This window comes from Rhamphochromis longiceps, linkage group LG8 (assembly GCF_057381845.1).
Source record: "Rhamphochromis longiceps isolate RC_006_pf linkage group LG8, R_longiceps_female_GT1.1, whole genome shotgun sequence".
Classification (NCBI taxonomy): domain Eukaryota; kingdom Metazoa; phylum Chordata; class Actinopteri; order Cichliformes; family Cichlidae; genus Rhamphochromis; species Rhamphochromis longiceps.
This window is the reverse complement of record NC_140564.1, coordinates 1,177,142-1,203,421: the sequence shown is the minus strand read 5'-3', so window position 1 is coordinate 1,203,421 and position 26,280 is coordinate 1,177,142. Positions and strand designations below refer to the sequence as shown.

The 26,280-nt window shown below is 43.5% G+C and overlaps 1 protein-coding gene across 3 annotated transcripts in view; it reads left to right on the top strand.

Annotated features, from left to right (window-relative positions):
• The window catches only part of rbfox3a (RNA binding fox-1 homolog 3a), a 180,208-nt gene that overhangs the window by 95,488 nt on the left and 58,440 nt on the right, over positions 1-26,280 (top strand). For all 3 annotated transcript variants that reach the window (XM_085415427.1, XM_085415429.1, XM_085415428.1), the window contains exon 3: positions 3,730-3,876. In XM_085415427.1, coding sequence (XP_085271553.1) covers positions 3,730-3,876 — 147 coding nt within the window. The remainder of the gene's footprint in view (positions 1-3,729; positions 3,877-26,280) is intronic.

The following is a 26,280-nucleotide window of genomic DNA, read 5'->3' as shown; positions in this document are numbered from 1 at the left end:
CTGCAGGCTACATTGTGGAAGAGATGCTACCGCTGCGTACTGAGTCTCTGTCTTTTAAAACAATTATTTATTATTTAAAGAGTTTAATTTCTATTGTTCGCCCACTCAAGGTTTATAGGAATTTGAAGTATTTAGTTAAATTACTTATTTAGTAATTAAGTTACTTTTCTGACACAGTAATTAGATAAGTATTTTAAATACAATATTGAGTAAGTAATATGTAATTAGGAATTAATTACTTTTTTAAAGTAACTTACCCAACACTGGTCAGCAGTTTGAGAGACATCTTCACTGTTGTGTAAGATTGGGTGATTTCTGTTTTTTATTTATGTTTGTATCTTTTTTTCTAAATTTCTAATCTACACATAACACTACAAGTTTTGAACTTCGTATATTATCAGTTTGGAGACGCCAAAGCTTAAGTTTATAATTACTTATGGAAATGTCATCCATGTCCACATTCTTCATATGAAAAAATACATCATGGGGAAAAAAGAAAAGACGGTTCAAATGAGGATAATGTTATTTTGTCATGGTCCTGGGCCATGTGGGCCCAGTATTCTTAGTTCCTTGTATTTTTGTATTTCGTTCCTTATTTAGGCCATGTTTCCTAAGTTGTCCTGTTGTGGTGTTCCTTATTTGACTTCCCCTTGTGACTTTTATCCCCTGTGTGCCCCTCTATGTATCTGTGAGCCCTCATCTCCCCTCCTTGTTTCATTCCATGTTTCCCCAGCCCACTATGCCCGTGCTCTCTCTCTCCTCCTGTTTGCACCTGTGTACTTCCTGTTTTACTTTGACAGTCTCCCGTCAGTGTTGTTTACTCCTGCCATGTCTTGTTATGTTTATCTGTGTCAGCTGTGTTCCCATGTGTGGCCACTTCCCCTGATCATCCCTCTTGTGTATTTAGTCTCTGTGTTTCATGTAGTCTGTGTCGCGTCGTCTGTGTTACCACCCCCTGTGTTCCGTATCTCCAGCCATAGCTTTTTCTTAGTTTATGTCCAGTTTAGGTTTTCTGTTTGAACTATTACCCTTATACTGCCCTCGCTCTGGTTTGTTCTGTTATCAGCCATAATAAAAGGCTCGCTTTTGTTTAATCCACTCCTGCATCTTCGCTTGTGTTCGCGTCTGGGTCCAACACACACATTCCCACACGGTCTATCTCCACGGACCGTGACATATTTAGGATGAAGGATGAAGCTTATGTGGTACACACCGGCTCACTCCTTGGCGGCCGCTTGTCGGGGCCTGGGGCCTGGGGCTCGCTCGGGCCCCTTTGGAGGTGGGGTGCCCCCGGCCTCTCGGCCTGGGGCTCGGTCACTCAGGCACAGCTGGGGGCCGGCGGAGCTCACGGGCGCGTCACTGCAACTCCCCCTGACTTCTGCTCCGCGGCTGCTGGGCGAGCCCTCATCTGGGACTCTCCTCAGCTCTTACTGGGACAGTGGCGCGGCTGCCCCTCTGTTGGTCTTCCATGGTCTCTTGTGTTCTGGGGGCCTCTGGATGTCTGGAGTTTTGATCTCCTCCATACCCGCTTCACACCCTGGAGGACGGGGCTGTGGCCCCCCCACACTCCCTAGCAGATCATTACATGGAGAAACCTTTGGAATGCAAGCATGCTGATCCACACAGGTATGCACACATGGGTATTCACAGACGCGGACTAAAGCTTTCTTGGCTGCTGCCTCAAAGCACACTGTGCGCTGTCTATCTTGCGTGCTGCACAATATCGTTTATTATTTAGTAAATACTGATATCTATGACTAGCTAGTTTATTGTGATGGTGCTTTGTTTTCTCTATTATTATGTTACTCTTTGTTGTTTGCTGTCTCCTCTGTTTGTTTTTTTTGTTTGTTTGTTTTTTTTCTCCATACAGGTGACCCAGGAGTTCTTTTTTTTTTTTTTTCTCTCTCTTCCCCCCCCTTCTCACCGTCTCTTCTCCCCTTTGGTTTTCTTTCTTTCTCTCCCCCTCTTTCTCTCATTCATTCCCCCTGTCCTATTTATTAAAAAAAAAAAAAAAAAAAAAAATGACAAAGGATGAACTGAAGCTCTGCCATCACGTAATGTCGCATACTGCTGTTTCTGATGTCATTTAGAAGAAAAAAAAAAAAAAGGATGAAGCTTATGTGTATGCATGTAAAACATGTAGTCACTGTCTGTTTCCCAAGTGTCTGTTGGCTAATCAAAACTTGCTTCCACTTTCCCATGCTCGCTGTGACATGACTGGTCTAGTCCGGTCATCTTCTTCTCTTCTCCATGTGCTCGTCTAACATTCTCCATCACAGATGCTTTTGTGCCTCCTCCCCATCTCCGCCATGTTACTCAGGGCTCCTGCTGTTGTTAGAAAGAATGTTTAATTCCTTCTAATGATCTCTCCTTATTGAACTGATAACAGCTCTTTACATTAAGTTGAATATAAATTTCCAAATTAATGTTAATCTGTCTAATGCTTGTGATACAGTTTAATGTAGTTTCGTTTTTAGCAGCATCCTCTTGTTCAGTGTGGTGCAGGCACTCGGGATTTTTTGTGTGTGACTTTTTTGCCCTGCTGACCTGCAGAAATGCACCTTGTTAGTGGTCTGGAGCTTTTGTTTTACAAATATAACACTGCATTTTCCTGTCTGTTCCTCTCCAAAACTAACACACACTGACAGAGAGCTGGTGTTGTCTCACCCTCCGTGTAACTAGATAATATGGAACTTGTCCTCTGTAGTGGAAATGCAGTCTGAGTGCTCAGTGACAGCAGATAAATACTACATAATCCCATTCAGTTATTTACATAGTGCCAAATCACAACAACAGTTGCATCAAGGTGCTTTATACTTTATACGCTTGAGTTCATTGTGAAACCTGGCCCCACCTTATCATGCGAATTCCTGCGGTCAGATGGCCCAGGATGTGAGTGGGCGTTAAGGCGTCTGGGAAGGGATCTCAAAACTGGATTATAGATGGCAGAGAGTTGGTGTCGTAAACCACCGTCTCTGTTCAAAGATGGTCGCTCACAGTGGACATAGATGCTTCTTTCACTCCTCTTTCAAACCATCTGTCCTCTCTGTCCAAAATGTGAACATTGGCATCCTCGAAAGAGTGTCCTTTATCCTTAAGATGCAGATGGACTGCTGAGTCTTGTCCTGTGGATGTGGCTCTTCTGTGTTGTGCCATGCGCTTGTGAAGTGGCTGTTTAGTCTCTCCAATGTAGAGGTCTGGGCATTCCTCGCTGCACTGTACAGCAAACACCACATTGTTAAGTCTGTGTTTTGGCGTTTTGTCTTTCGGGTGAACCAGTTTTTGTCTGAGCGTGTTGCTGGGTCTGAAATGCACTAGGATGTCGTGCTTGGGACTCTCCACCATTTGACCTTAGAACTGAAGAAGCTTCTCGGATGAGAGGTGAAACGTCTTCAAGTAACTTAAAGAAGTCCAGACGCTTTTCTTTGCAAGCTCCTTTGACTACGATGACCTGGATGACTGAGAACCTTCACAGACATCCTTTGAAATTCTTTTTAAAAGTCATTTTAAAGACCTTCCTTCAACGTCCCAGAGCATCTCAAGCTGTCACTGCATATTAGAAAGGATCTGTTTGTTTTAATGCAGATTGTTGAGTCTACAAAGGTTTAGCAGTCTTACCTCTAACATCAGTCCTATTTTTTAATTTAATTACATTTTGTTTATATAGCAGTATATTTACTGGCAAACAAATGTGGCTAATTTGTGGAATGTTGTGTGTTTTCTTTGCAGCATCCAGAGGACGTGGCACAGACCGAGGGTTCGCAGCAGCTCCACCTGCAGCCCAGCGATTCATTAGAGAAGCAGCAACCCAAGAGGTTACACGTCTCTAACATCCCTTTCCGCTTCCGGGACCCTGACCTCCGGCAAATGTTTGGGGTGAGATGAGACACAATGACACGCAATAATTTATGTGCCACTGTGCACTTAAAAGCAGTCACTGCTTTTAAAGAACATCAGCAAATACAGTCAGGAAAAGATAAATCTATGTGTCTGTTTATGTATAGCTATAATTAAAAAACAGAAGTTAACCGTAGTCTACAGACTGAATTTTAATAGAAATTTACAATGCATTATTTACATTGGGTAAACATGAACATTTTCATGTGGCTTGTTGAATAATTTAAACACCCAGCTGCCTACCTCTGAATATTTGGTACGAGAGCGTTGCATCTATTTCCATTCCAAAGGCCACTGACAACAGAATAGGTACACTATAACCATCAGCATGGTCTTACACTGGAAACACACAAAGAAAACAATGTGCTTGCATTAGCATTAGCATCACACACACCTTAGAATAGAATAGCATAGAATAGCTTTTTTATTGTCACTGTTACTAGAACAATGAAAGGCAGTTTTGGCATTTCTCCATGTGTGTGAAGTACACAATAGCACAAGTATTTACACATCTTAGTATTTCATATCAAGCAAAGAACTGGTTTCTATGAACGTTTAGAACACTGAGGACATCAGCATAAGCACACAGTCATACAAAAAACTAATCAAAGGCAACAGGTCATTAAAAACAGTCAGTGGCACGCTAACGCTTCATTGTGTTGTGTGTATTCAGTTACTACAGTCATGGAGTGTGTCCCTGCTGTGTTCCTGGCAAAGATGTTGTGAGTGGGCTACGATCATTTGTACTGCAGGTTTTTCCATCAGTTAAGCAAATTCTGATGATCCACTTTTTTGTTCGTAGATCTACTATAAAGTCCACCAGGGGGCGCCCTACTGTAAGGTCTTGGTTGAAGTGCACTCTCTGTATTGAGCTTTCCTTCCTGCTGTCTTCCCTCAGTTCACATGACACGTTTAGAAAATATCGCTCACTATTATCAATTATTAATATTTGTTCTCCTTGGATAAACTCCTGTGTGTGGCATCACGCTGACTGCCTCATCAAAAGCTGTGCCTTTTTCAAATAAAAAAGTGACGTCATGAGAAGTGAAACATGCGGCGTTCTAACATTGTAGCACGCAGCAGTAACAATGGTTGTGCATTGGGTATGTCTTTGGTGTTCTGGGTTTAACAATAAAAATTAATATTCTCTTATGTCCTCTGGTGCCAAATACAAAGTTCTCTCAAGCAATGGAATTACAACTGAGGTTTTTACTAAGAGTCAAGTCAATTCACAGACTATAGATTTACTGATATAAATCCACCATTACCATTAAATATCGTATGATTTCCCCTCTCTGACACATCTACTAACTTCCACATTTCTCTGGTGGAGTTCAATATCTGCTCAAAGTCGGTACAGCCCACAGGCCTCGTCATGTACAAGGCTTTTGTGGGCTGATGAAGAGTTGATGAAAGGGTCCATCAGTTGATATAAATAATGGGATTCCTCAACTAGGGAATTTATCCTCGATAGGTGTATAAAGTGTGACATCTTCATTTTGTGTGCGTCTAAAAGAGTGTAATCTTGAAAAGAAGTGGCACTGTGAACTTTCTCCCACTCACTTAGTGAGGTCTCCAAGGCACTAAACACTTCAACATAATTAAGTAGTGACAGCATCTGATAGAGGCAAAGAAGGAATTGTGAGAAAGAAAGAAAGAAACATGAATGTGGAAGCCGAAGAGGGGGATTAGAAGAGACAGACAATTTGTTAGTTCCCACTACAATCAGTGATGCTCAGAGGTCATCCAGCCTCGTTAAGAGCAGGACAGGAAGCACAGCAACAACTGTTTCCAAGTGCCTCCTTCTTCTTCTGGAAGTAGGTTTCGCTGAAAAATTCTCTTCTACAAAATATAATGCAAAGTGTATGACATACAATTTTATACAAGTACTGGGAAGGTACATATTAAAAAGAAATAAATTCAAGCAGGTACATACATCTTATGGGGCGGGGACGGGGAGGGGGACTACAAAGTAATGTCTCTGCATACGTTTGATGTATTTGTTTTGTTTTTTTAGGTCATGACAGAAATTTTTTATAGCTGTATAGTTGGTTAAAATGATGTACAGCAGGAAAGTGTGATGCACCTTCTGGTACTAATGTAACCGTATATCTTAACAGCTATGTGAACTAAATTACAGATGATTCACAAATTGACGAGTCAGACTTTGCTGAGATCATTTCAGCTAATTTTACTCCTTTTTTGTCTTTGTGAAATGGAAACATTGTCAGTAATGCAGAAATACAATTTCCAAATAACTTGTTTTGCTACTTCAGAATGTCTGTTTTGATGAATGATGTTTTCTGCATTAAGGATGTAACGAGTTGTCAGGGAACCATCCCAGCACTGACAACAGACTCTCTTACACATGGTCACACCATTTCTTTATTTTTAGTGTCAATGTTTTAGCTTCAGGGGTTGTTGGTTATAAAGCAGTGTCACTGCAGTAGGAGTAACTCAGGTTTCACTTCAGTGGGTTCCTCCATTCACTTTAATGGAAATCACAAACAACTGGTTCAGTCTTTCATTACGGTCTTCTAGTCTAACACCAAAATGCAAACAAATACGATAGTTGGAGCATTACACCAAATGAAATTGCATCTGTGTAAAACCCGTTAGAGGAAAGTCATACGAGAACATTACACAGAGGCTTATAAACGAGTTCAAACAGAGGTGAGACAGACACAAGCTGAATCTCTGCATATGTGAATAACACAATACTAAAGAACAACACGCCTTCCTCTGGTTGTTGTGTATAGTTTCAGCAATATAGTCAGAGTCAAGGAGAGAAAACTTTGGTTTTAGAAAAGGATAAACTGGGTTCATTACCCTGGCTTATTTGAGTTGAATTCATAATGAGAAAAACACATTGAAGGGAAATTACCAGGCTGGGTTTTTTTAATGGTAGAATGATAATTGGCATTCACAGCGCCACTTTTTTTTTCAGTTCTCTCATTCTCAAGATGTGAGTGAAATCTGTATTCCAGGACTGCACCTCTATTGATTTCCTGCACTCAAAACTTACAACAAACATTTACCTACGCAGCTATTAGAAGGAAGCCGTCCTGTATTTACCACATGTCAGTATCTGTTGTTATTGGGCATCCAAGAATTTGTCATAATTTCAGATGCATGGAACCAAAAAGCATGCAGGCTGTGCAGCACTTGCAGGAGGATACTGTTCATTTACCCACATGTAGAATGAAACTTGACAAGCTGATGCAGCATTGCTGTTACCCCCTGAGCCTCAGCTGTGTTTAATTAATAAGCAGGCACTTAGTGAGCCAGCCGCAAGAGGGTCCTTACTGTCACGTTTCCCAGGGGTAGGGGTCCTAAATGAGTCATTAGATACTCAGCAGACACACACAGGCTTTTTATACACACAAACACTTATGATCTGCATTACCAGTGTGTGTCTGCGGTTGCAGTGAGCACTGGGGGCTGGGTTTTGTGCTAATGGAGTTTTAATGACATCTACTCCTGTCTAATCACCTGTTCTGAAGGCTTTCAACATCCAGGTAGCACAGAGCCCCCGGCAAGGGAATTCTTTTTAATGCCTCTTGTTCATGGCTACAGTCTCATTTGCCTATCCAATTATTCCATAAGGCTCCTCTCAAACCGGCTCTGCCTCTGAGGAAACGTGGTGTGATTATAATCTGCAAATCTGCTAATTCCCATCAACATATCAGTGTAGCAGTGGAGTCATTTGATCTGAGTGGGTAGTTAGAAAGCCTGGGCTTTACTATTGCTGGGCCTAACAGTGGAGAGAGTGTGTTTATGTTGATTAAGACAATTAGAGTGATTAGAAAGAAGGGGGCACTGATATACACCATTTCATTTACTACAGAGACTTGACTCATCAGATATGTTACATTTTTGGTGCCATACGCAGGATGTTCTTAGCATTTTTTTTCGGGGCTAAAGAGCTTACAGATAAAAGGTTTTCTAAATTAGTTTCCACTGATGCTGTTCACAATATTTCAGAGTTAAGAATAATGCCAAGAATAATGTTGGGTGTAATGCGTTACTAAGTAACGTGTTACTGTAGTTAAATTACTTTTCCACTGAAAAAGTAGAGTAACTAATTACTGTTCATTTGTAGGTATTTTAATTACAGTTACTTACAATGTACTTGCGTTACATTTTAAAATAATAAACTCGCTGAATATCATTATTTAATTTCAATAATTTATCTTCTAAATCAGGGGTCGGCAACCCTAGGCACGCGAAGGGTTAACTGATGGCACGACCATAGCTGGACTGGCCATCGGGCATTTGCTCGGTGGGCCGATGATTTTTTATTTATTTTTTGTAATGGTATAAACAATCAAAGGTGGTGGATTGGCCAGATGCTGGCCAGTGTATAAAAATAACTCAGTTGTTTGGTGGTGGCTGTGGCGGAGCTTCCACAGATTCAGTAACATTAGCAAGTGGTGGAGGCCAGTGGGTGGATGAGAGAAAGAGGAGGCAAGAGGGGAGGCAAGAGGAGAGACCCGAGGCAGCTACCGGTCCGAGTGTCAGGTGAACTGAACTTCAGGTAAGAAGTTATGACCTGCAGTCTATCTGGGCCAGATATAAAGTTTAGGTGTAGTTTTATTTTTGTTGTGCTGACTATTTACAGTCAGTTACAATAACTCGTACTGCGTGCTAGCTAGCATGAACTTTATTTTATTCATAAGTTAGTAGAGTTGCCAACCGTCCCCTAAAAAACGGAATGGTCTCGTATTCAGAGAAAATATTACGCGTTTCGTGTTGAGGTGAAAAGGAACAGTTTGTCCCGGACTTCAGCTACAACGAAAAAGACACAAAGCTGGATTTATTCTGTGTTTGCTGCACAGCTGTTCTTCTCCTCTCATTCTCTCCTGTTTCTCCTTCAATCATGAAACTGATCAATGATCAGCTGATCGGCTCTCTTGTTTGTTTATCGCCCACTTTGCGCCAGAAAGAGGAAACCAGCGGATGTCGCGCTAAACAACAGCAGCACGTTTAAGCTTGATCAGCTGTTGTTAGACTTTATTTAATATTAGTTTCTAGTATCAGCTGATGTTTGCTGGAGCCACAGCTGTAAAGCTGCTGGTCATGATGTTGGTTTGGATATGTGGTGAGAGGGAAACATGAAGATGAAACCAGGAGATGTCCTTACTGAACCATCAGAGCTGTGATGGAGAAACAGGTTTACCTTTTAGGTGACATGGATGAGTTGAAGTTATGAACTGTTTCTGAGAGACAAATAACACCAGGATCCTTTTCTAAGTAGCTGACAGCTGGTAACTGTGCAGGGGCGGATCTAGCAAAGTTTTGCTAGGGGGGCAGGTAGGGCATTAAAAGGGAGAGGGGGGCACAAAGAAATACTTTCTTATTCTCATTTAAAATGTCTCGCTGTTATTAAATAATTATCTGAATCTTACAACCAAAGTTTTTATCTGATGTAAAATGTATAGATATCATACATATATACCAACAAGACAGTGTACATCCCTGTCACCACAGCGTTTTCATTCAAAGGCTTTGTGGCTTTAATACCTGGTGGGCCGGTCTCTAGTCAAAATGAGAAGGTGCATTAAAAAATAAATGGCCGGGCCAGCGGTGCACATCGCAAATTAGCTCGCATAGACACGTTAGTTGTGCCACTTCTTAATGATGGTATCTTAGCTAACAACCCCAACTACCAGATTCAACTTGTAATTGGCTAAAAATAACTTCACCTACTGGTGAGAGGGACGTTGCTAGCTGGCAGTTTTTTCAAGCGATGTTGAAATTTCCACATTCAGACACTTCAAATGCTTCAGGAGCTGTCCACTCAGCACAGCATCAGTACCGCATTTCATTCAAAAACTTGAGATAGAATTCACAATGTGTTTTCAGGACTTTCAGGTGTTTGAACCAATGTTTTCTTTTCTGATCGCTGATAGCTGCCAACATCTGCGAACAAATATAATTCTATAAAGTTCTTCTATATAGTGTGTAACTGTTAATATAGAGCGTTATTAAATTTATTGCTAATGCAGTCATATGGCACACTGACTTCTGAGGAAATTTTAGATGGCACTCGTCATCAGAAAGGTTGCCGACACCTGCTCTAAATGTAGAAGTAAACTCTACCGCTTTAACATCGCTGTAGTGCAGATGCGCGTCATTTCGCGCCAGTTTGCTGCATAGTCGTATTCTAAAGCGGAAGATGTCGGACTCGCCTGGTGCGTGTGGCTGTTTTATGAAATGGACATATTCCCGTCTCTTCACTTTTCTGAAACAAGCAGACAAGAATATTAAAGTAATATCTAAGATATGTCCTGGGGAGAAAAAACTAACTGCTGTTAATAGCACGAGTAATCTACTGAAGCGCCTGACACAGAGCATAGACGAACACTTCTGAGTGATCCTTGTTCATCATCCATCCAAGTAAGATGGCGCGGCCACATCCAGACACCTTCCTGACCGCTCCGCTCCGACTATCCACTTTTCTTGTTTTTTACTTATTTTTTGCTCTGGTTTACATTCCAAAATCCTCTAGTCTTATAGTCTACAACCGCAGATCACTTGTAAACATCGTTGACAAGGTTGCACATCTAATCTTGGACACTTTTAAACCCGACCCATCCTGGCCACCAGAGATTCTACGCGGCGCGGAGAACAACAAAGGACGGGCCGCTCATTCGAGGCGTAGAACAAAGAAGCGCCGGGGGAAACGCACTGGCATTAGGAACAGACTAAGACAGCAGGCGCATCGCGCACCACTTCCCAGTATCCTACTGGCCAACATACAATCCATGGAGAACAAGCTCGATGACCTAAGAGCAAGAGTCACCTTCCAACGTGACATGAGGGACTGCAACATTCTGTGCTTCACGGAGACATGGCTGACCCCCACTGTGTCGGACCAGGCCGTAACTCTGTCGGATTCATTTTTTGTACTCCGCACGGACAGAACGGCAGAGTCAAAACCAAAGGTGGAGGAGTGTGTTTCATGGTAAACAGAAAGTGCTGTGATGCCAGGAGCATTTCTGCTCTCTGCAGCGGCTGCTCGCCACATCTGGAGTTCCTGAGCATTAAGTGCCGCCCTTTCTATCTGCCCCATGAGTTCACCTCGGTCATCACCACGGCGGTCTACATCCCACCCCAAGCGGACACAGGTATGGCTTTGTCCGAACTACATGATGTCCTGAGTTCGTTTCAAAACAAGGACCCAGGCGCAGCCCTCATTGTAGCAGGAGACTTTAATAAAGCGAACCTCGGACAAGTCATGCCAAAATTTTACCAGCATGTCTCGTGTCCGCTGAGGGGGGATCGAATTTTGGACCACTGCTACACGCCATACAAGCAGGGCTACAAAGCTGTCTCACACCCGGCTTTTGGGAAGTCTGACCACAACGCCATCTTCCTCATTCCCCAGTATAAACAAAACATATGGAGGGAAGAAGTAACCACGAGGGACGTGAAACGGTGGACTGCCCAATCAGAAGCTACCTTACAGGACGCACTCAACGACGTCGACTGGGACATGCTCAGAGCATGCGCAGTCGACAACGAGTTTACGGAAGTAGCAGTATGCTTCGTCAATATGCTAGCGGAGGAGATTATCCCCACTGCGAGAGTCACCACATTCCCAAACCAGAAACAGTGGATGGACAGATCGATCCGCACTGCAGTGAACGCCAGGACCCCCACCTACAACGCGGGTCTCTCCACTGGCGATATGAGCACCTACAAAGCGGCCTCATACGGCGTGCGACACGCGGTGAGAGATGCCAAACGTCTGTACCGGGAGCGTGTGGAGTCCCGCTTCCACCAGGGCAACACAGGGAGTATGTGGCACGGACTACGCACCATTACGGACTACAAAGCCAGGGACACTGCGCCGATCAACGCTGACTCTGCATTCACCAACGAGCTGAATCAGTTGAGAGATGAGATAGCCTTTATTTGTCAGTTGCAGGTCTTTTGCCCACAACCGAGATGACAGACCTTGCCGACCGTGCATACAATACAAACATCACATTGGGGAGACAGGTCAGGCTAGGTAGCAAGGAAAAAAACATCGAAATGTGCAACACAAAAGGATAATACAGGAATGCACAGGTATCAACACACCATAACACAATAAACACAGACAAGCAACATGGGAAAGTGTTCCAGTGTGTACATCTGATCTGGGACCGCTGCAATCTTTCGACTGCGCCTCCAGCTGACCCGATGTCCACATCAGAGGGGAGGTGGAGGGCCCAGACTTCTCGTTAAGGGGTGACAAGCAGCCACCAGGAGTGAGCCGGTGTGTACTCGGGCGCCCACCCCCGGACACAAAGAACCACCAACGCACCGATGTCTGAGGGCGTCTGACACTGGCAGGGGGAGTGGTGGGGGAGATAGGCCTCCATACCTTGGAGGACCTGAGATGTCCCCAGAGAGGTGGCGTCTGATACCCAACCTGACATATAGACACAGACATATAGGCACACACAGATACAAACATCCATTCCCACCCTCATACTCTCATATGCACTTACTCAACACTCACCCAACGTGGAGACAGACATAAAGAGACATTGTACACACAATCACACTCCCCAAGCGTACTCTAAGCCCCTGGACAAAGGGCTGGTCCGGACGGGCCTAATCTGAGAAACATTTTGTAGAAGACGTTTTGTACCTTCGTAGCAGACGGAAGGGCCAGCCGGACCATCACTGGGTTCAGGACCTCCTGGATGGCGAAGGGGCCAAGAGACCGAGGGGTCAGTTTCTTTGGGAATGTGTCTGCTGGAGAGCAACACCTGCTGGCCGACCTGATAGTCCAGGGCGGGAGTGCGACGGCGATCTGCCAATGCCTTGTTCCGCTCAGCTGTTCTCAGGAGCGCCGCTCGGGCAGCCCGCCAGACCCAACGACAGCATCTCAGATGGCGCTGGAGAGAGGGGACAGCCAGCTCTCCCTCAGAGATGGAGAGGAGGGGGGGTTGGTTCCCCAGGCAGGCGCGACAACGCATCGGGCTTAGTATTCCTAGAACCGGGCCTGTAAGTAATGGAGAAGTGGAAACGAGTAAAAAATAAGGCTCACCTGGCTTGTCGTACGTTGAAGCGCTTGGCCGCCCAGAGATACTCCAGGTTTTTATGGTCCGTCCACACCACGAAAGGCTGCTCAGTGCCCTCCAGCCAATGCCGCCATTCCTTGAGAGACAACTTGATGGCGAGCAACTCCCGGTCACCCACATCATAATTTCTCTCAGCTGGCGACAACCTACGGGAGAAGAAGGCACAGGGATGTAGCTTGCCTTCGACCTGTTGGGTGAGAACCGCCCCCATGCCTGAATCGGACGCGTCCACCTGCACGATGAATGGCCGACTGAGGTCCGCCTGGACGAGGACCAGAGCCAAGGAAAACAGGTGCTTGAGTCGATCAAATGCTTGCTGGGCTGCGGAGGACCACTGGAAGGACAACTTAGGAGAAGTGAGGTTGGTTAGAAGAAGGGCTACCTTGCTGAAATCCCCGATAAAGTGGCAGTAGAACTTGGCGAAGCCCAAGAACCTCTGCAACTGCCCATGAACCTCTGCAACTCCCTGCGGGTCTTGGGAATGGGCCATTCCACGACAGCTTTGACCTTGGCCGGGTCAGCCCGTAAGCGGCCCTGTTCCACAATGAAACACAGCAAAACAGTGTGATTATTTACAGTGAAATAGACAGATAAGCCCGACAATCCACTCCAAAGTGCAATTTTCCAATAGTGCCCGTCCTTTGCTCCCAGTGTGTTCAGTGCGGTAACTCCGTTAGTGTGTGCTCCCCAACTCGCTTCTCCGCTCGACTCTCCTAGAGGAAGAAGGAAACATCCACAATTAGCCACATGCTAGCCGAATGCCACAATCACACGTCTCGCACAGACTATACCAGTTAGGAGTAATAATCCCAAGTCGACTGTCGCTGCGAGCCCTGGTTAAATACCTCTGTCTGGCCAGGTTGACGATTACCGACAGCTGGTCAGGTAATCAGCTGCAGGTGGGCCGGCAACAGCGAGGAGGGACTCCTGATGACGACAGTCGCCAGATCACGCCTTTCCCATGGCGCGCACTTCCGTAAACAGCCCCGAGAACCGGGGGGAGAGAGAGAGAAGCAAGACAGAAACACGCAAAAATAAAAACAAGCAAGGTCGTCCGGAAAGGACCGTCCAACCGTGACAGATCCTTACATTTGACCATTTTTCCTGCATCTATGCATCAAAAATTTTACCTTATCCCTGTATATATCCCACCCACTAAGGTGCCATGATGAAGACATAAACAGTGTTATTCATTTCAACTGTCAGTGTTTATAATGTTATGTTGGCTTCTTTCACTACAGTTCATCATTTCATTTTATTTATATAGCACCAAATTGCAACAATTTTATATTTTAAGGTAAATGTAAAGATCCTAAAGGCAGTACCCCAGTAATCAAATGATTCTCTGGCGAGCCTTTTGTGACAGTGAAAAGAACAAACTCCCTTTTGTTAGGAAAAAACCTCTGGCAGATCCATGGTCCAGTTCCATGGTCATGGAGGGGCAGCCATGCCGTGATCAGCTGGGGATAACCAGTGTACTTCTGGTTATCCCTATACATTTTGAACTAATAAATAACATATTTTATGTGCTTACCATCTCATTCACTATGCCAATTTTAATAGTTTATCACTTCACATTGCATTACTACTTAACTTGGTCTCATGACCTCTGGTTGTTGCATGGAATTTATTGCATCTCATGTGAAGTATTTATTTTGTATCAAAGACCACAGGTCAGACAGTTCAGTGCACTTATTTACATTCCAAACACATTTCAAATACAAGACTAACACTTGTGAAGATCCTGGGCTTCCACATGACAGGTAGTCCACAAACCCACACAAAAAACAGCTGACCACTCTTTGGTCTGGGTTTCATCAATCAGCTAACAAGGAACCAACAGGAAAGTTTTTCATGTGACAGCAAGAAGCAAAACAGAAGGAAGCAGAAGGTGGGAACCAGAGGAAGGCCCCATGCACACACATACACACAATACAATAGAAGAGAAAGAGACTGCTAAGAGGAGTGAGACAGACAGAAAATAGTGAGCCACCACAGTGACAACAGAGGGACCATGTTATTGGAAAAGATTCTGCATCTATAAGTAAATTTAAAAAATGTTCAAAATTAGAATTCTTTACCATCTTGCCATGTTTTATTTCTGAGCAACACAAACCTCAAGAAAGGGTTACTTTAGAGATGAAAATGGTTAAAGGGTGATTTATTGAATGCACAAAAGGAAATCTTCCTAAAGGAAATCCAAAAATACTGCACAACAAGCTAAAGATACCACAAAATAGGACAATTTTTCACTCAGCTTACTTTAATAATTAACCAAAACAATAATATATCTAAAAAAAAAAAAACTTTGTATCATCTTAAAGATAAAGTAAGAAACATTTTATTGTTTAGTTTTAATAACATAATTACAGTCAGCTTTCTCAAATAGTATTTATATAAGAAGTCTTCATTCACACGATCATTTACAAGCTTCCTGGGTTTAACACATCTGCCTTCCCTCCAAAACAACTCTAATTTGAACTAATGGAGACTGCTTTTTTAGCTGAGCAAAGTAATGCAGTTATTCGCTTTAATTCTTGATGATTTCATCTGAAGGATCGTATTGAAAAAATCCCTACACACAGGAAAACACAAATATATGCAAGCATGTACACACATAGGACATACGATTGATTGTATGTAAGTATAGATGTAGTTTCAAAAGTGACGCCTAATGGCTTAAAACTTCATTCTTCTAGTTTCAAAAACTAGAATTGAATAGACTTAACTCAACATTTTTTCACTCTCTGTGTTTATACAGCATTTAACCATTAGTTATCTCCCTGGTATAACTCTGCTAAAGAAGAAACGGCATCTCACTAATTTGGAAGATCAACATTTAGCCTGGAAAAAAACAGCCATTTTACTATTCATCACTGATTGAAGAAAATAAGAACAACCCCAGGTTTCTCTTCAGCACTGTAGCCAGGCTGACAAACAGTCAGAGCTCTGATCAACCTATCTCTAATAATCAGTTATGTACCACAGGCCTTCAAGCTGGCTGTAGTCAAAAAGCATCTCTAGACCCAGCAGTCTTAGCTAATTATAGGCCAATCTCCAACCTTCCTTTCATATCAAACATCCTTGAAAGAGTAGTTGTCAAACAGCTAACAGATCATCTGCAGAGGTTTATTTGAAGAGTTTCAGTCAGGTTTCAGAGCTCATCACAGCACAGAAACAGCTTTAGTGAAGGTTACAAATGATCTTCTATGGCCTCTGACAGTGGACTCATCTCTGTGCTTGTCCTGCTAGACCTCAGTGCAGCGTTCGATACTGTCGACCATAATATCCTATTAGAGCGATTAGAGCATGCTGTAGGTATTACAGGTACTGCACTGCAGTGGTTTGTATCATATCTATCTAACAGACTCCAGTTTGTGCATGTAAATGGAGAGTCCTCTTCACACACTGAGGTTAATTATGGAGTTCCACAGGGTTCAGTGCTAGGACCAATTCTGTTTACATTATACATGCTTCCCTTAGGCAGCATCATTAGAAGACATAGCATACATTTACACTGCTATGCAGATGACACCCAGCTCTATCTGTCCATGAAGCCAGATAACACACACCAACGAGTTAAACTTCAGGAATGTCTTAAAGACATAAAGACCTGGATGTCAAGACAGTAAGAAGTTACTTGTTGTTTTTGTAGAAAAGGACATGAATGTTTAAACATAGTGGGGTTAAGGTGGAACAGGTGAACCTATTTAGGTAAATTCATCACATTCCAAATTTTTATACAATATGCACATCCCAAAAAAAGGCCCTGTAGCACATAATTAAAACTGCACAGAGTAAGTTTTGATACAAAAAATAAGGTTAACACTAAGACTGTACATGTATATACAAACATAAAAGAAAGAAAGAAGCAGTTAATTATTCTATTAATTCATAAGTCAGAACAAAGTCAAAGCTTTATGTCTTGTACTGGAAAAATAATAGCAATATTTTATAAATATTTTTTTCCTTTTTAATTTGCTCAATATGCTCATCTAAACCAAAAAATAAAATTTTAATATGTATTCAAATTGTGTATGACCTGACATGGATTTTGCTGGTGAACTTCTTTCATCTTCAGGGCTGGTGCTGTAGCCTTGCCTTTGCTATGCTGTCTTTTATGTTTATTTATTTATTGAAATAACTACTTGATTCAAGGTCTAGTTATGGAGAGTAGAAGGCTAAAGATTACCATATTGCCTGAAAAAAGTTAGTGCTGCCTTAGTTCACAAAGCCATGAGTTCATCCCAGCTGCTCCTAAAGCAAAGAGCGCCATCTCTGAATATGTTTTATGTTAAATTGATTTATACCAACATCTAGTATCTGAGTAATGCTGAAAATAAAAAGTGAAGTGTTGGCCAGTAGGCGCCCCAGGGCAGCTGTGGCTACAACCGTAGCTGCCTCCACCAGTGTGTGAATGTGAGAGTGACTGAATAGTGGAATTGTAAAGCGCTTTGAGGGCCTCGAGAAGCACTATATAGATGCAATCCATTATTATTATTATTGCTTGGCCTCCTGAGGGTGCTGGATTTGGGATGGAATCCTCCAAGCATGATAAGGAGCTTTCTTGTCTTGTCAGTGGCTTCTATCTCCTTTGTTGACCAGCTTATTATCCCAGCAGGGTATCTAATGGCGTAGGGCATCTATGGGCGTGATCTTGTTCTTCCAATTTAGCTGACTCCGCAGGACTTGGCTCACCCTCTGACTTTGAAGTTTGGCTTTTGGCAATTGGCTTGAAGTTGTCCTCTAGTGTTGCTCATCACATCCCCATTGAATCCCCGATAAGAGATCTTAAGGTCCTGAAAAGATTCTCCTTAATTCCATTGCATACTAAATATTCATTGGAGTGCATGTCTTAGTGTGACTGCTTCCATCCACATATTCCCAGGAATTTCCAGGAATGCTCACTCTTTGTTAAAGTTTTGCCCCAGTTTTTTTTTTCTTCATCTGTTTATGTTAATTCACAGCTCTCTTAAGGTCCTGCTGCAACATTTCAATCAGGTTGAGATCTGCATTTGACTGGGCCATAGTAGCATTGATTCTTCTCTCTTTTTTAACCATTCTGTAGTAGATTTGCTGCTGTGATTTGGCTAATTTCCCTGTTTCATGAGCCAATCTGGGCCAAGCTTTAGCTGTTGGAAAGATAGTCTCACATTTGACTCTAGAATACTTCAGTATACAGAAAGACCACATTTGACTCAGTGACTTCAAAGTGCTGAGGTCCTGTGGCTAAAATCAAGCTCAGATCATCACCCTTCCACCACTGTGCTCAATCGTTGGTATGAAGTGTTTGTGCTAATATCCTCTGTTCAGTTTGCTCCAAAGGTGGCACTTTTCAGCTTTGCAAACCTAAGCAATTCCACCATTACCTTCTTTATAGTGAAGTCTTGTCTTTATAACCTTTCCAAACAATATGTCGAACATTAAATTTTTATTTTTTAAGCCTATCAAAACTGAGAACTATTGCAATGAGAATCATGATTTGAATGCACTGCTAACTCAAAAATATTCACGTTTATAATATAGATTATACATTTAATTAACTGTTATTGCACAGTGTGAACCTGGAGAAAATTGCGTGTGACCTAACTGAATGCTCCAGACTTCTGTTGTTATAGAGGTGCTCACACTTGCTGAGGATCAGTTAATGAAGTGTATTTGATTAGCGGGACTTGGTTGCTACTTACCTCCTCACCTTAAGTCTTACACGTACTACAACAAAGTGCAATTGATTGGGAATAACAATGGGGATTGGCAACTTAAAATCACATAGCCGGGTCAGCAAATGCTGAGGTGTGTGCAATGGGAAAGTTGGCAGAGGTCACAGACCTCCAAACTGAGGTTAGATTAGCTCAGAAACAGAGCACAGAGAGCTTCATGGAATGGGCTTCCATCAGGGAGCAGCTGCATCCAAGTCTTGCATCACCGAGTGCAAAGAAAAGTGTCTAATGCAGTGTAAAGCACCCCTCCACTGGAGTAGAGAAATCTGGAGTAGCAAATTACGTTTCTCCATCTGGGTTTGGCATTGCCAGGAGAACTGTCTGATTTGTCTGCCAAGTGTACATTTTGGTGGAGGGGGGTTATGGTGTGGGGCTGTTGTACAGGAATTGAGCTCAGCTCCTAGTTCTGGTGGAAGGAACTCCTAATTCTTCTGCATACCACAACAAGAGACTGTGGAGACTGTGAGCCAAGCCTTCCTAGAAGAGTTGAAGCATTTATAGCTGCAAAGGGTGGTCTAACGTCACATTAAACCCTATAGAATGGGATGTAACTCAAGTTCCGGTTCAGAGCAAGGATGCGCGCTGGACGGACCAATCAGTGGCCGCGTTACAGGATGCACTCGATGACGCAGACTGGGACATGTTCAGAAGCAGCTCCGATGATGACGTGAAAGAGGTGAAGCAGCAGTACGGGAAGAAACTAGAGTCACAACTCCAACAGAGTGACTCTAGGAGCCTGTGGCGGGGACTAAAGACAATAACGGATTATATAGGGAGTGCAGAATTATTAGGCAAGTTGTATTTTTGAGGAATACTTTTATTATTGAACAACAACCATGTTCTCAATGAACCCAAAAAACTCATTAATATCAAAGCTGAATGTTTTTGGAAGTAGTTTTTAGTTTGTTTTTAGTTTTAGCTATTTTAGGGGGATATCTGTGTGTGCAGGTGACTATTACTGTGCATAATTATTAGGCAACTTAACAAAAAACAAATATATACCCATTTCAATTATTTATTTTTACCAGTGAAACCAATATAACATCTCCACATTCACAAATATACATTTCTGACATTCAAAAACAAAACAAAAACAAAACAGCGACCAATATAGCCACCTTTCTTTGCAAGGACACTCAAAAGCCTGCCATCCATGGATTCTGTCAGTGTTTTGATCTGTTCACCATCAACATTGCGTGCAGCAGCAACCACAGCCTCCCAGACACTGTTCAGAGAGGTGTACTGTTTTCCCTCCTTGTAAATCTCACATTTGATGATGGACCACAGGTTCTCAATGGGGTTCAGATCAGGTGAACAAGGAGGCCATGTCATTAGTTTTTCTTCTTTTATACCCTTTCTTGCCAGCCACGCTGTGGAGTACTTGGACGCGTGTGATGGAGCATTGTCCTGCATGAAAATCATGTTTTTCTTGAAGGATGCAGACTTCTTCCTGTACCACTGCTTGAAGAAGGTGTCTTCCAGAAACTGGCAGTAGAACTGGGAGTTGAGCTTGACTCCATCCTCAACCCGAAAAGGCCCCACAAGCTCATCTTTGATGATACCAGCCCAAACCAGTACTCCACCTCCACCTTGCTGGCGTCTGAGTCGGACTGGAGCTCTCTGCCCTTTACCAATCCAGCCACGGGCCCATCCATCTGGCCCATCAAGACTCACTCTCATTTCATCAGTCCATAAAACCTTAGAAAAACCAGTCTTGAGATATTTCTTGGCCCAGTCTTGACGTTTCAGCTTGTGTGTCTTGTTCAGTGGTGGTCGTCTTTCAGCTTTTCTTACCTTGGCCATGTCTCTGAGTATTGCACACCTTGTGCTTTTGGGCACTCCAGTGATGTTGCAGCTCTGAAATATGGCCAAACTGGTGGCAAGTGGCATCTTGGCAGCTGCACGCTTGACTTTTCTCAGTTCATGGGCAGTTATTTTGCACCTTGGTTTTTCCACACGCTTCTTGCGACCCTGTTGACTATTTTGAATGAAACGCTTGATTGTTCGATGATCACGCTTCAGAAGCTTTGCAATTTTGAGACTGCTGCATCCCTCTGCAAGATATCTCACTATTTTTGACTTTTCTGAGCCTGTCAAGTCCTTCTTTTGACCCATTTTGCCAAAGGAAAGGATGTTGCCTAATAATTATGCACACCTGATATAGGGTGTTGATGTCATTAGACCACACCCCTTCTCATTACAGAGATGCACATCACCTAATATGCTTAATTGGTAGTAGGCTTTCGAGCCTATACAGCTTGGAGTAAGACAACATGCATGAAGAGGATGAAGTGGACAAAATACTCATTTGCCTAATAATTCTGCACTCCCTGTATAGCACCAACGAACGCGGCCGTGACTCTGGCAGACGAGCTGAACACTTTCTATGCTCGCTTCGAGGCTGCAGCTAAGGACTCCAACGATGCTAGTGTTAGCGGCGCTAACGGCTGCAGACAGGAAGATACTGCCAGCACCGGAAACGTGCTCGTCATCTCCGAGCATGACGTGAGGAGAGCCTTCAAGGGAGTGAACACCAGGAAAGCAGCAGGACCAGACGGCATCTCAGGTCGTATCCTCAGAGACTGCGCATACCAGCTAGCTCCTGTGTTCACTGAGATATTCAACATCTCTTTATCTCAGTCGGTGATCCCCACATGCTTCAAGGAGTCCATCATTGTTCCTGTCCCGAAGAAACCCCACCCTGCTTCTCTCAATGACTATCGCCCTGTAGCCCTCACCTCAGTAGTGATGAAGTGCTTTGAACGCCTGGTCAGAGACTTCATCATTTCTTCACTACCAGACACACTGGACCCACTACAGTTCGCTTACCGTCCAAATCGTTCCACAGACGATGCCATCTCTCATCTCCTCCACACATCACTCACTCACTTGGACACTAGAAGGGGGAATTATGTTAAAATGCTCTTCATAGACTACAGCTCTGCATTTAATACCATAATTCCCTCCACACTCACCACCAAGCTGGAGCATCTGGGACTCAACTCATCTATGTGTCAGTGGATCTCCAACTTCCTAACTGGCAGACCACAGGCAGTAAGGATGGGTGGACATGTCTCAGCCTCCACCACTCTCAGCACTGGAGCCCCCCAGGGGTGTGTTCTGAGCCCCCTGCTGTACTCTTTGTACACATATGACTGCGTGGCCACTACCAGCTCCACCACCATCATCAAGTTTGCTGACGACACCGTCGTGGTGGGCCTGATCTCTGATAACAACGAGACGGCCTACCTGAAGGAGATTAGGAATCTGGAGAACTGGTGCCAGAGGAACAACCTCATTCTAAACGTCAGTAAGACAAAGGAGCTGATAGTGGACTTCAGCACTAAGCAGGAGAGGAACTACCAGACCCCCGTCATCAACGAGTGCCCAGTGGAGAGAGTGGACAGCTTCAAATACCTCGGAGTTCACATCACGCAGGACCTGTCATGGTCCTGTCACATCAACACCGTGGTGAAAAAGGCCCGTCAGCGTCTCTACCACCTCAGACGCTTGAGAGACTTCCAACTGCCCTCCAAGGTGCTCAGGAACTTTTACTCCTGCACCATAGAGAGCATCCTGACGGGAAACATCTTAACCTGGTTCGGGAACAGCACCATGCAGGACAGACGAGCTCTACAGAGGGTTGTGCGGTCAGCTGAGCGCACCATCCGCTCCGAGCTCCCTGACCTGCACTCAATCTACAGCAGGCGGTGCTGGACCAAGGCCAGGAAGATCGTGAAGGACCTCAGCCATCCCAACAACAGACTGTTCTCTCTGTTGAGGTCAGGAAAGCGATTCCGCTCCCTGAAGACCAACACAGAGAGACTGAGGAGGAGCTTCTTCCCGCAGGCGATACGGTCTCTCAATCACACCACCACACAGTACTGACCCACACATATGGTTCTTACACACACACTGGACTTTCTGGACATTTGTTTACACTTTAAGCATATTTGCATTGCACAAGACACTTAAATATGTGGATTGCACAACACTGGACATTATATTTCTTCATTTCCACTTAATACTGTACAGCTGCTGTTATTGTTCTATATTTCTTCATATATTCTTATATATTTTCTATATTGTGTATTTGTGTATTGTGTATTTTGTTGTACAGTTATTTTATTTTTATCTTTAGTTTTTATATTTTATTTTATTCCTTCCTAGTTAAATTTACCCTTCATTTTAATTTTCATATTTATGTCCTATCCTATTCATAGTCTTTTGTTTTATCTCACGAGCAGTTGTGTAAGCATTTCACTGCATATCATACTGTGTATGACTGTGTATGTGACAAATAAAATTTGAATTTGAATTTGAAGTTCATATGCATGTGAAGATGACTGAATACTTTTGGAAATATAATGTAAGTCATCATAAATTCATCATGACATCAATAAGGTTAAACAGAGTGGTTCAGGTCCTATTTATCACTTTGATAACCCTGTATCTTCCTCAGTCCCTCTCTCATGTAGACTGACAGAAGTTTCATCTTTCATCTTTATTTTCTCACTCTGGGGAGGCCTAGCCAACTATTTTTATGCAGACAACAACCCAAATTTACATGTACTAAAAATAATTAATGTCAGCTCGCTTAAACCACTGTTGGAGTGTCTAAAGGATACTAAGACTGTCACGGATTGCCGGGGCAAGCCGTGTGGAATGTAGGAAGGACCCAAAAGGCAGCAGCTCTGGTGCAGGTGAGTGTTTATTAACAGGGGTGGGTAAGTACAAACAGCGGTGGCGACAAAACATGAAACTGGAAACCTAAACTGGGTAAACTAATAAGACAAACCAGAACGAGGATGCAGGGAGGTCCGGAGAAATACATATGGGAAGACGCAGGGAGACCAAGGGGAAACAACACAGACGAACCAGCAATTACTAAGACAGAAAATACAACTTAAATACACTCAGAGAACACAGGGAGATTACACACAGGTGGGAAACACAGCTGGGAGTGATTAACATGACGAGACTAGGGAGGCAAACTGAAAACACACATAAGACGCAGACCTTCACAATAAAACAGGAACACACGGGCAGAACAGAGTGAACACTAAACAAAGGAAGAACAGAACCAAAATCGAAGAGAAAACAAAAAATGCTGGGTCAAAAGGACCCAGGATCATGACAAAGACTGTGTATTCAGGTCCAGTGGTGTCTGTGTCAATCCTCTATTTGACCTGGCTCCTACTGTTAAACCCACAGTAACTCACATTTGTGACTGTGATTTTATACTAGATAAGCAGATACATTCTGTAATTAAGTAAGCGTCTCTTTGCGTCTGGAATACTGGAATGCACTTCATGTTGGCCTTAGCAACTATTTCCTTGCTCGCATGCAATTGGTCCAAAATACTACTGCTGGCCTTTTAAATGGTACTTGCAAACATGAGCACATTGCCTCTCCTAGCCTCCTCCTTCTTTCAGGATCCCTTTTAAGATTTTATTATTTATTTTAAAATCTCTTAATGGATGAGTACCACGCTATATATCTTCCTGACTCCATACGATCCACAGACCAGCTGTTCCTGGCAGTCCCAAAACCTTAACTAAAAAGCAGAGACAGTTGATCTTTTTTAGCTATAGCCCCTAAACGTTGGAGTTACCTTCCTCCCCATGTTAAGACAGCCCCCTTGTGGCCTATTTTTAAATCTTAGGAACGAGTGGTGTGATCTTACCTTGTGTCTGTGAAGGTTCTCAGTCATCCAGGTCATCGTAGTCAAAGGAGCTTGCAAAGAAAAGCGTCTTGACTTCTTTAAGTTGCTTGAAGACGTTTCACCTCTCATCCGAGAAGCTTCTTCAGTTCTAAGGTCAAATGGTGGAGAGTCCCAGATATAAACCCAGTGGGAGAAGCCATCTATGTCCACTGTGAGCGACCATCTTTGAACAGAGGCGGGGGTTTACGACACCAACTCTCTGCCATCTATAATCCAGTTTTGAGATCCCTTCCCAGACGCCTTAACGCCCACTCACATCCTGGGCCATCTGACCTCAGGAATTCGCATGATAAGGTGGGGCCAGGTTTCACAATGAACACACCCGAAACTCTGGCTGATTGGGACCCACGCCCAGTTTCACACCTTGGCTCAGGCAATTAGAGGATCATCAGGGGTCCTTTTGTCCCTCTGTGGGGGGAAACTCCCACTAGGTTTACAGTGGGCCAAAAAAGTATTTAGTCAGCCACCGATTGTGCAAGTTCCCCCACTTAAAATGATGACAGAGGTCAGTAATTTGCACCAGAGGTACACTTCAACTGTGAGAGACAGAATGTGAAAAAAAAAATCCAGACATACAAGACCACTGATAATCTCCCTCGATCTGGGGCTCCACGCAAGATCTCATCCCGTGGGGTCAAAATGATCATGAGAACGGTGAGCAAAGATCCCAGAACCACACGGGGGGACCTGGTGAATGACCTGCAGAGAGCTGGGACCAAAGTAACACACTACAACGGCAGGGAATCAAATCCCGCAGTGCCAGACGTGTTCCGCTGCTGAAGCCAGTGCATGTCCAGGCCCGTCTGAAGTTTGCCAGAGAGCACATGGATGATACAGCAGAGGATTGGGAGAATGTCATGTGGTCAGATGAAACCAAAGTAGAACTTTTTGGTATAAACTCAACTCGTCGTGTTTGGAGGAAGAAGAATACTGAGTTGCATCCCAAGAACACCATACCTACTGTGAAGCATGGGGGTGGAAACATCATGCTATGGGGCTGTTTTTCTGCCAAGGGGACAAGACGACTGATCCGTGTTAAGGACAGAATGAATGGGGCCATGTATCGTGAGATTTTGAGCCAAAACCTCCTTCCATCAGTGAGAACTTTGAAGATGAAACGAGGCTGGGTCTTCCAACATGACAATGATCCAAAACACACCGCCCGGGCAACAAAGGAGTGGCTCCGTAAGAAGCATTTGAAAGTCCTGGAGTGGCCTAGCCAGTCTCCAGACCTCAACCCCATAGAAAATCTGTGGCGGGAGTTGAAAGTCCGTGTTGCTCGGCGACAGCCCCAAAACATCACTGCTCTCGAGAAGATCTGCATGGAGGAATGGGCCAAAATACCAGCTACTGTGTGTGCAAACCTGGTAAAGACCTATAGTAAACGTTTGACCTCTGTTATTGCCAACAAAGGTTATGTTACAAAGTATTGAGTTGTATTTTTGTTATTGACCAAATACTTATTTTCCACCCTGATTTACGAATAAATTCTTTACAAATCCTACCATGTGGATTCATGGATTTTTTTTTCACATTCTGTCTCTCACAGTTGAAGTGTACCTCTGGTGCAAATTACTGACCTCTGTCATCATTTTAGGTGGGGGAACTTGCACAATCGGTGGCTGAGTAAATACTTTTTTGCCCCACTGTATATCTGGGACTCTCCACCATTTGACCTTAGAACTGAAGAAGCTTCTCGGATGAGAGGTGAAACGTCTTCAAGCAACTTAAAGAAGTCCAGACGCTTTTCTTTGCAAGCTCCTTTGACGATCTTACCTTGTATTTATTATTGTTTGTGTTGCTTTGTCTTGTGTTCTTTTGGTGATTTGTACAGTATTTTGTCCACTGTTGTTTTTAA